The 12,086-nt window shown below is 39.6% G+C and overlaps 1 protein-coding gene across 4 annotated transcripts in view; it reads left to right on the top strand.

The window, feature by feature from the left end:
- The window catches only part of LOC133575275 (phosphatidylinositol N-acetylglucosaminyltransferase subunit Y-like), an 81,579-nt gene extending 69,493 nt beyond the window's left edge, over positions 1 to 12,086 (top strand). For 2 of the 4 annotated variants that reach the window (XR_012049335.1, XM_061927893.1), the window contains one exon: positions 11,601 to 11,747. Coding sequence is in view for 3 of the 4 variants with exons in the window: in XM_061927893.1 (XP_061783877.1) it covers positions 11,601 to 11,626 (26 nt within the window). In the remaining variant the exon portion in view is untranslated. Of the gene's footprint in view, positions 1 to 11,600 lie in introns of all 4 variants that reach the window. The other 2 variants (XM_061927897.1, XM_061927892.2) reach the window with 2 other exon arrangements.

Raw genomic sequence — 12,086 nt, forward strand, 5'->3', positions numbered from 1 at the left:
AGCAGCTAAGCCTGTGACCTTTGATCCCTCAGGCTGTACTGCATCAACAAGCAACATCAGTGTGTAAAGGATAACACCACATGGGCTCAGGAACACTTAAGAAACCCAGTCAGTGACTACAGTTGGTCGCTACATCTGTAAGTGCAAGTTAAAACTCCTATGCAAGGCGAAAACCGTTTATCAACAACACCCAGAAACGCCGTCGGCTTCGCTGGGCCTGAGCTCATCTAAGATGGACTGATACAAAGTGGAAAAGTGTTCTGTGGTCTGACGAGTCCACATTTCTAATTGTTTTTGGAAACTGTGGACGTCTTGTCCTCCGGACCAAAGAGGAAAAGAACCATCCAGATTGTTATAGGCGCAAAGTTGAAAAGCCAGCATCTGTGATGGTATGGGGGTGTATTAGTGCCAAGACATGGGTAACTTACACATCTGTGAAGGCGCCATTAATGCTGAAAGGTACATACAGGTTTTGGAGCAACATATGTTGCCATCCAAGCAACGTTACCATGGACGCCCCTGCTTATTTCAGCAAGACAATGCCAAGCCACGTGTTACATCAGGGACGGCGTGGCGCAGTGGAAGAGTGGCCATGCGCGACCCGAGGGTCCCTGGTTCAATCCCCACCTAGTACCAACCTCGTCATGTCCGTTGTGTCCTGAGCAAGACACTTCACCCTTGCTCCTGATAGGTGCTGGTTAGCGCCTTGCATGGCAGCTCCCTCCATCAGTGTGTGAATGTGTGTGTGAATGGGTAAATGTGGAAGTAGTGTCAAAGCGCTTTGAGTACCTTGAAGGTAGAAAAGCGCTATACAAGTACAACCCATTTATCATTATTTATCAACGTGGCTTCATAGTAAAAGAGTGCGGGTACTACAGGCCCGGCCCTAACCAATCTGGCGCCCTAGGCAAGATTTTAGGTGGCGCCCCCCCACATCGGCAGTGAAGTGTATATACTCACAAGAAACCGAATAGCTTTGTCTTTGACCTTTTTTTTTTTTTTACTTACAACTATACCTAATATATAAAGGGGTGGAAAAGTGACTATTACCTGCAGGGCAAACATAGCTAACCAGAAGGCAATAACAATGTAAACAAAAAACAGCTGCTTAAAAGATCTAATACAAATGTCCCTGAAAAATGTAAGGTGGGAGTACTGTAATTACCTAACGTTACATTATTATTTTCCATAACAATTTAGCCCCCTCCACAATATTAACCCGACGTTAAAACAGAACTAGCTATTTATTGATTAGCAATTGCCGAATCATGTGACATTAGCTTAATGCTAAAAAGCCGGGTTACTATCACATTCTGTAACAGACAAATAATTTCATGTTCGGCTCACCTACCTGCTACCTCTCTTTTTTCTCGTTTCTCCTCCTCTTCTTTTCTCTTTTTTCTTCCCTGGGCACCTGACAGTTTTGGCCGTTTTGACATCTTGTGTTGATTTTTTGATGTGGTGACGTCCAAAAAGAGTCATGATACGGGAAGGGAGGGGGCGCACCGTGCGGGGGGAGGGGGCGTAATGTTGTAACAAATAATATTTCTATTAAATAGGCTTTACTTTGCATTTTAATTAACGTGGGATTATTTTTTGTATTTAGAAATAATAGTACCAACTTTTTTTTTTCTTCTTTTTTTTTCTCCGACATTTGTGGCACTGGCGTGGCGCCCCCTGATGGACAGCGCCCTTAGCATTTGCCTATACGGCCTATGCCACGGGCCGGCCCTGGGGTACTAGACTGGCCTGCCTGTAGTCCAGACCTGTCTCCCATTGAAAATGTGTGGCGCATTATGAAGCCTAAAATACCACAACGGAGACCCCCGGACTGTTGAACAACTTAAGCTGTACATAAAACAAGAATGGGAAAGAATTCCACCTGAGAAGCTTAAAAAATGTGTCTCCTCAGTTTCCAAACGTTTACTGAGTGTTGTTAAAAGGATAGGCCATGTAACACAGTGGTAAACATGCCCTTTCTACTTTGGCACGTGTTGCAGCCATGAAATTCTAAGCTAATTATTATTTGCAAAAAAAAAAAAAATCAAGTTTATGAGTTTGAACATCAAATATCTTGTCTTTGTAGTGCATTCAATTGAATATGGGTTGAAAAAGATTTGTAAATCATTGTATTCCGTTTATATTTATATCTAACACAATTTCCCAACTCATATGGAAACGGGGTTTGTAGAAAAGTGCAATATAAGTATGACCCATTCACCATTTATTATTAGTTGTATTAATATTGCTTGATGAATAATGTTTTATTCACACGTGTTGTGTTTTATTAACATCGCTTTGATAAAGTGTTATTTGTAAACATTACTTTATTGTGTATTGTTTCATTAACAATGTTTTATTATTCCTTTATTAGTATTGTTTTGCTAATATTGTTTTATTAATATTTTTTATTATTATTGTTTAAATACCCATCCATCCATCCATTTTCTTCCGCTTATCCAAGGTCGGGTCGCGGGGGCAGCAGCCTAAGTAGAGAAGCCCAGACTTCCCTCTCCCCAGCCATTTCGGTCCAGCTCCTCCCGGGAGATCCCGAGGCGTTCCCAGGCCAGCCGGGAGACATAGTCTTCCCAACCTGTCCTGGGTCTTCCCCTTGGCCTCCTGCCGGTTTCAATACCATTGTTTTATTAATCTTGTTTTATTGATATCGTTGTTATTATTGTTTTTAGTATTGCTTTTTTTAAAACATTTAATATTGTTTAGAGATGTCCGATAATATCTGCCGATAAATGCTTTAAAATATAATATCGGAAATTATCGGTATCGGTTTCAAAATTATCGCTATCGGTTTCAAAAAGTAAAATGTTTGACTTTTTAAAACGCCGCTGTGTACACGGACGTAGGGAGAAGTACAGAGCGCCAATAAACCTTAAAGGCACTGCCTTTGCCTGCCGGCCCAGTCACATAGTATCTACGGCTTTTCACACACACAAGTGAATGCATTCATACTTGGTCAACAGCCATACAGGTCACACTGAGGGCGGCTCTATACTTTAACACTGTTACAAATATGCGCCACACTGTGAACCCACACAAAACAAGAATGACAAACACATTTCGGGAGAACATCCGCACCGTAACACAACAGAACAAATACCCAGAACCCCTTGCACCAACTCTTCCGGTACGCTACAATATACACCCCCGTTACCCCCTAATCCCCCCAACCGCCAATTCAACCATGCCCACCTCAACCTCCTCATGCTCTCTCAGGGAGAGCATGTCCCAAATTCCAAGCTGCTGTTTTGAGGCATGTTAAAAAAAAAAAAGCACTTTGTGACTTCAATAATAAATATGGCAGTGCCATGTTGGCATTTTTTTCCATAACTTGAGTTTATTTATTTTGGAAAACCTTGTTAGATTGTTTAATGCATCCAGCGGGCCATCACAACAAAATTAGGCATAATGTGTTAATTCCTCGACTGTATATATCGGTATCGGTTGATAGCGGAATCGGTAATTAAGAGTTGGACAATATCGGAATATTGGATACCGGCAAAAAAGCCATTATCGGACATCTCTAATTAAAACATGTTGTTAGACGATAAGAGATGCACTATATTTAATTGTATTTATATATGTAATTCCTCAATAAATTATATATAGATAATATTAATTAAAATGTAATTAAATTGCTTAATGTATTTTTGTTTTAGTCCCCATTAATAACAACTATAACATTTCATGTCCAAGTTTAAGTATGAGAACTGGAGAACATTGCTGCACCCGCGTGGACATACAAAGGAACGCTTTCAACACTTTTTCCATAGTCATGTTATATTTACCATCTTCATGCATGTGAATAATTGCCATGAAGTGCAAAAGCGGTAAGAATGACTAAGCATTGCTTCTTCCTACTCCTTTTCAGACATGTAAAGAGAAATGGAAATATGAGTGAGTTTTATTTGGAACATGCACGCATACAACATGATACATCACAATTTCCAGTTCCTCTTTTCAACATGTTCGAAAAGGAGTAGGAAGAAGCATCCATCCCATCCATTTTCTACCGCTTATTCCCTAGGAAGAAGTAGAGCTTATTAATCTTACCCCTTTTGTTTTACATAACAGTTGCTAAAACTTTTGGTCACTTCCTGTTCTCAATTTATTCACAATATACTCCATAAGTAATCACAATAAAAATAAATAATACTAGGTGAAGTAAGTTATATTTCATATAGTGAGATGGGTAAGATGATTTTGAAAATGAATGGATGAATGAAATAAATTCAGAATGTTTATCATGGTTCTTCTTCTTCATACTTTGTAAACATTTTTAAGTTTGAAGAGTTTCTTGACGTGGATCATATTAGTACATTGTTTGATTGCTTTGCTTAATCTATTCCATAATTTAATTCCACATACTGATATACTGAAGGTCTTAAGCAGGGGTCCCCAAACTTTTTGAATCCGGTGCCGCATTGGGGTAAAACAATTTGGCTGGGGGCCGTGTTATATATATATATATATATATATATATATATATATATATATATGTGTGTATATATATATATGTGTAAATGTGTGTGTGTGTGTGTGTGTGTGTATGTATATATATGTATATGTAAATGTGTATATATGTGTATGTCCATGTATATATGTATATGTGTGTGTATATATATGTATATGTAAATGTGTATAAATGTGTATGTCCATGTATATATGTATATGTGTGTGTGTATATATATATATATATATATATATATATATATATATATATATATATATATATATATATACATATATGTTTATAATGTATGTTCCTTGCGCACTAATTGACTTAAAGAGCGCACTTGCTGCATGTCACGTTATCGATGGTAAAATGCATTTTTAGACAATATGATTTGCCTGAGTGGCTAGGAGACGGTAGAAAATGGACTAGTAAGGACACATTTGTTTAAAAATAATACAAAAAAAATAGTTTTTTGGGTTTTTTTTAACTTGGGACTTCCTGCGCGCCGGATTTTGGACGCTGGGGGGGCCGTATCCGGCCCGTGGGCCGTAGTTTGGGGACCACCGGTCTTAAGTGTTGTACGTGCCTACAAATGTTTTAAATTACATTTGTTTATATGTGATGCGATGAGGTGGCGACTTGTCCAGGGTGTACCCCGCCTTTCGCCCGATTGTAGCTGAGATAGGCTCCAGCGCCCCCCGCGACCCCAAAGGGAATAAGCGGTAGAAAATGGATGGATGGATGGATGGATATGTGATGTATCATATTGAAACTGTATACATGTTTTAAATCAACTTCAAGCAACAATTGATTTACTAACAAAATGAAAATAAATGCAGAAAGACACAAACATATTATGCAAACAATTAGACGGAACGAACGCCGGAAGCGGACCTACATAATTTTTACACACACCAAAGTACTTCCGGACAATGTAGGAACTACAAGAGAGACAGGGAAATAAGTTAGCGAAAGAGAAGGTTAGGTTAGTAGTGGAAGATATTTTAAGGCTGCACTCAGAACACCTAGGATACTAAGCATTATATACATATTTTAAAAAGATCGGGTAGGGCAGTGGTTCTCAACCTTTTTTCAGTGATGTACCCCCTGTAAAATTGTTTTTAATTCAAGTACCCCCTAATCAGAGCAAAGCATTTTTGGTTGAAAAAAAAGAGATAAAGAAGTAAATTACAGCACTATGTCATCAGTTTCTGATTTATTAAATTGTATAACAGTGCAAAATATTGCTCATTTGTAGTGGTCTTTCAATCAATCAATCAATCTTTATTTATATAGCCCTAAATCACAAGTGTCTCAAAGGGCTGCACAAGCCACAACGACATCCTCGGTACAAAGCCCACATACGGGCAAGGAAAAACTCACCCCAGTGGGACGTCGATGTGAATGAAGATGAGAAACCTTGGAGAGGACCGCATATGTGGGTAACCCCCCCCCCCTCTAGGGGAGACCGAAAGCAATGGATGTCGAGTGGGTCTGACATAATATTGTGAGAGTCCAGTCCATAGTGGATCCAACATAATAGTAAGAGTCCAGTCCATAGTGGGGCCAGCAGGACACCATCCCGAGCGGAGACGGGTCAGCAGCGTAGAGATGTTCCCAGCCGATGCACGGGCGAGCGGTCCACCCCGGGTCCCGACTCTGGACAGCCAGCACTTCATCCATGGCCACCGGACCTGTGCCCCCCCCCCCTCAAGGAAAAGGGGAGCAGAGGAGAAAAGAAAAGAAACGGCAGATCAACTGGTCTAACAGGGGGGCTATTTAAAGGCTAGAGTATACAAATGAGTTTTAAGATGGGACTTAAATGCTTCTACTGAGGTAGCATCTCTAATTGTTACCGGGAGGGCATTCCATAGTACTGGAGCCCGAATAGAAAACGCTCTATAGCCCGCAGACTTTTTTTGGGCTCTGGGAATCACTAATAAGCCGGAGTTCTTTGAACGCAGATTTCTTGCCGGGACATATGGTACAATGCAATCGACAAGATAGGACGGAGCTAGACCGTGTAGTATTTTATACGTAAGTAGTAAAACCTTAAAGTCACTTCTTAAGTGCACAGGAAGCCAGTGCAGGTGAGCCAGTATAGGCGTAATATGATCAAACTTTCTTGTTCTTGTCAAAAGTCTAGCAGCCGCATTTTGTACCAACTGTAATTTTTTAATGCTAGACATAGGGAGACCCGAAAATAATACGTTACAGTAGTCGAGACGAGACGTAACGAACGCATGAATAATGATCTCAGCGTCGCTAGTGGATAAAATAGAACAAATTTTAGCGATATTACGGAGATGAAAGAAGGCCGTTTTAGTAACACTCTTAATGTGTGATTCAAACGAGAACTTTTTGGAAAAAAGATATAAAAATAACTAAAAACTTGTTGAAAAATAAACAAGTGATTCAATTATAAATAAAGATTTCTACACATAGAAGTAATCATCAACTTAAAGTGCCCTCTTTGGGGATTGTAATAGAGATCCATCTGGATTCATGAACTTAATTCTAAACAGTTCTTCACAAAAAAAGAAATCTTTAACATCAATATTTATGGAACATGTCCACAAAAAATCTAGCTGTCAACACTGAATATTGAATTGTTGCATAGTTGCATTGTACTGAATGGAATAGCCTACTTGATTTGATGTTCAGTTTATGAACTTACATTCATATTTTGTTGATTATTCAATAAATATATTTATAAAGGATTTTTTAATTGTTGCTATTTTTAGAATATTTTTTTAAAATCTCACGTACCCCTTGGCATAGCTTCAAGTACCCCCATTTGCAGAGGTGTGGACTCGAGTCACATGACTTGGACTCGAGTCAGACTCGAGTCATGAATTTGATGACTTTAGACTCGACTTGACAAAATGTAAAAAGACTTGCAACTCGACTTAGACTTTAACATCAATGACTTGTGACTTCACTTGGACTTGAGCCTTTTGAATTGACATGACTTGACATGACTTGCTACTTTCCCCAAAACCCAAAGATGAAAAAGTTATTCGGGAGTGCTCTGTATTTTTCATTGTGTACTTGTCTATCAGCGTTGCGTGTGTCAGCTGGTGTGCTCTAGAGCACACCAGCTGTTGTACTGAGCTCAGTACAACAGCCAATCAAATTAGATCTACTTTGTTTTCATCACACAGCATTCATCCAATCAAATTGCAGGACAACCAAGGAAGAAGACATGTCCAAACCACACGCCAGTGAACAAAAAATGATACCTAAAATAATTTCGTTTGGGTATAAAAATTACGAGGTGGTCAACACAAAACGGTTTGCAGTATGCAACACATGCGGTTCGAAAATTACTGATGGAGAGGCAACAACTTCCAACTTCGTCCGGCATTTGAAGTTGCACAAAGAACGGTACGTTTTGAATGTAAGATAACGTTTATTGGCTAAGTAACGTGACTTTTATTTGCTGTGTAGTTAAATCAGTGAGGCTGTAAACTCACTGCTAACGTTATAACGTTATTGCAAACACGGGAATCTGTTGCAGTTCACTACCTTATTCATACTTTTTGTTCAGTGATTTTTTTTAAGCAGGGTTACGTTAGTCAATATATCACACGTAACGTTAGACGGCGGTCAGCAGCACCGCGTATTTTAGCCACCTAAAAAAAGACAAAAATAGTAAAATAAATGTAAAATAAATACTACGCCCCCATCGTGCACAAATGACTGACAGACTCTTGGCTAATTTGGTCTTTTGCAAATGCAATGCAGCATAGGGCCCTGACATTAAAAGTACAACTTTTTTGTTATGTTCACGTATATGTCATGTTTTTTCAATGTTAACACTTTTGTACAAATAAGTACATTTGCACTTTATTTTTTAATGTGTTTGTTCTGTAAAGGAATGAGTTAATGTTTAAAATGACTGGTTAATAGTGCTATTATAAAGTGCAATGTCAGCACAATTTTCTTTCCTGCAATTTAAAATGCACTTGTTTTAATAAATAAATACAGCGTTTGAAAAGCATACACAATCTGTGTTAATATATTAGTCTGTGGTTAAAAGGACTTGAAAGGACTCGAAACTCAAAATGCAGGACTTAGGACTTGACTTGAGACTTTCCAGTCTTGACTTTGGACTTGACTCGGGGCTTGCCTGTCTTGACTCGGGACTTGACTCGGACTTGAGGGCAAAGACTTGAGACTTACTTGTGACTTGCAAAACAATGACTTGGTCCCACCTCTGCCCATTTGAGAACCACTGGTGTAGGGTTCCACCTCGGTCCACACTCCATTTCAGAAGGTGGCGGTAATGCACACCAGAAGGTTGCTTGCCAACCGCCATAAACCCGAAGAAGAAGAAAGGACTTCCGGTTAGGATCTCTTTCGCCACTAAAAACCTTGAATAGCTTTTGTCATGTTGCGCAGTGTTTTTGTCCCATTTCAGACAACATCTGCCTTTGTAAAGCGCTCCTTGCGACACACGCTTCTACCTTTGGCTTCGGTGTCGTCACTGAGGACATTTACGGACTCGAAGACATTTGACTCATCTCTGCTGGACTTCCTCGTATGTCCGCTGTCCAAAAAGACGCTCAGGTTAAAAAAAAGTCCTGTGGTTTATTTTTTTACTACTGATGGAAATATTTGATTGTCGTTCCTCCTCAATTTGTACACTTCCGCACGGATACTAAAGGGAATACATATATATGATAGAAAATGTAGTAGCGACATCAGCGAGCGGAAGCAGCCGTTTTTTCCTGACATTATGTTTTGTACATTTTTAAAGGGGTCCGTTTATGCAAAACCAACTTTTCTCAACGTTCGTTTTGGAAAATAATGTCTCCGGGAACTCTCATTCAATCTCGAAATACCAAACAATATCGAGCATTTGAAACAGCGGCTTAACTACGAAGCTAACTAGCAAGAAGAAGCCACACACCCACAACACATCTCATCTGCTTTTAATTGAAGTGGACCCCGACTTAAACAAGTTGAAAAACGTATTCGGGTGTTACCATTTAGTGGTCAATTGTACGGAATATGTACTTCACTGTGCAACCTACTAATAAAAGTCTCATTTTGATGCGAACGACATCATCGACGTAACAAACATTGTACAAACGGCCACGCTCGCTGTTAATACACATCCGGTCTGATAGCTCTAACAAATAAAGGTTTCAAGAACGAACCTTCTTAAAAGCGCTTATGGATACGATACATTTACACAATTATTATGCTTTGATGTAAAATATTTGTTAAAATTGTCCAAAGATGTAAATGTGAGGATATTTGCATTTAATTCAGAAACGATTTATAAAATGTTATTTGACACAAAAAACACACACTCTATGGTGGTAAAATAGTGTATAAAAACTGGAATTGGGGGTTAAATCACCAAAATGATTACTGAGCACAGCCACCGCTGCTGCTCACTGCTCTCCTCACCTCCCAAGGGGTGGAACAAGGGGATGGGTCAAATGCAGAGGATAATTTCACCACATCTAGTGTGTGTAGGGATGTCCCGATCCAGGTTTTTGCACTTCCGACCCGATACCGATATTGTTTTTGCACTTCCGAACCGATACTGGCCTATCCGAGCATGTATTAAAGTTTAAAGTTATTTAGCCTACTTAGTTGTCAGAATCATGTTGAAAAGGGTTTTAGTACTCTTGATAACAACTAGCCAGCTGAATTAGGTGAGTTTGAATAATACACAATGGTTGGTAACAAGAAACTGACCTGTTTATTCAAGTATAGACAAAATTATACATGACAAACAGAAATGGCATCATTGAAACTAGGGCTGGGCGATATGGCCTTTTTTTAATATTGCAATAATTTAAGGCCATATTGCGATACACGATATATATCTTGATATTTTGCCTTAGCCTTGAATGAACACTTGATGCAAATAATCACAGCAGTATGATGATTCTATGTGTTTTGATTGATTGATTGAGACTTTTATTAGTAAGTTGCACAGTGAAGTACATATTCCGTACAATTGACCACTAAATGGTAACACCCGAATAAGGTTTTCAACTTTAAGTCGGGGTCCACTTAAATTGATTCATGATACAGATATATACTATCAGATATATACTATCATCATAATACAGTCATCACACAAGATAATCACATTGAATTATTTACATTATTTATAATCCAGGGTGTGGAGGGGGGCGCCTGATGTAAGTGTCAAAAAGACAGCCAAAAGAGTTTGGTATGAGAATAAATCTAAAGTTAAAATATAGGGTAGAAATGCACCCATTTGCAGGAAATGTAGTCTTGATTTTCAAAATGTTCTTTCAAGGCTTGCATGTCTACATTAAAACATTCTTCTTCATACTGCATTAATATATGCTACTTTTAAACTTTCATGCAGAGAAGGAAATCACAACTAAAAAAATCACTAATTTTTTCATACGGTGTTGATGTGGAAATGTTTGCCTCGGCATTTTGATGGTGTGGGCGTGTGGCACCGAATGGAGATAAGCGTCTCGACAGACGTTACAATATTTGAACAATGATGACGAAAACTGTTTTCTCTGTCGTGTCCGTGTGTCGAAATTTGTTATGCGCTTATTTTTTTATTTGATTTTGTGCGTGGCCTAGATTTGCCGTGCGCAGAGGACGTTTGAGCAGGCGCGCACCTTAGCGCTAGCATCACAGCTAACGTTAGCCATGCTGCTACGTCTCTGCTGGGAGAGGACGTATAGGTATGTGACGTGTGTAAGAACGTGCGCTTGCTGTCTGTGAGAAGGAGACAGAAGAAGGAGTGGGAAGAGCCTGTAGTGCAATGCCAGCAGCTAAAAGCAACTGCGTGAGAATCCATAGACCTGTGGATGTGTTGAAGGTGTGCTGGAAAATGCGGAAGGGAAATAGGGAGCAGCAGAAAAGTGGAATGTATTATTTAAATCTGTGCGTTGGAAAACACGGACCGGAGTTTTTTTCAAACTGGATCTGGATCGGCATTTTCCCATGCCTTGCCGATACGCATTTTTTGGCAAATATCGGCGGTCGATCCGATCCAAATATCGGATCGGGACATCCCTATGTGTGTGTGTGACTATCAGTGGTACTTTAGCTTTAACTGTAAAGTGTGTTTACCTACCTCTTGGTTATGCATTTCTAATTGTTTTCCTCCCTCCAGGTTTGATGAGAAGACCAACGAGCTGATCAATGACGAGCTGGGCATCGCGTACCCCATCATCGACGGCATCCCCAACATGATCCCCCAGGAAGCCAGACTCTTAGAGAAGACATCTCCTGCACAAGGACACAATCTCCCCTCTTAAATACAACCCAATTCATCTTGATGGGCGCTGCTGGTGTGCATTGATCCATCAGAAGAGTGTTTAAGAAGTTAGAAATATTAAGTGAGCAAGTATGTTCTCCCTGTCTGTGATGGTTGGACTGGTGCCCATCGTGTCTCTATTTGGTTTGTTCTACTCTGCTGCAGTGGATGAGAACTTCCCTCTAGGCTGCACCAGCAGTAATAATGTGTGTTTCTACAGCCTGCTGCTTCCTGTCACCATCCCTGTCTATGTCTTCTTCCACCTGTGGAGCTGGATGGGAATCAAGCTCTTCAGGCATAACTGAAATTGGGGAAAAAAAGAATAAAAATATGTTTACTGTG

This window comes from Nerophis lumbriciformis, linkage group LG35 (assembly GCF_033978685.3).
Source record: "Nerophis lumbriciformis linkage group LG35, RoL_Nlum_v2.1, whole genome shotgun sequence".
Lineage (NCBI taxonomy): Eukaryota > Metazoa > Chordata > Actinopteri > Syngnathiformes > Syngnathidae > Nerophis > Nerophis lumbriciformis.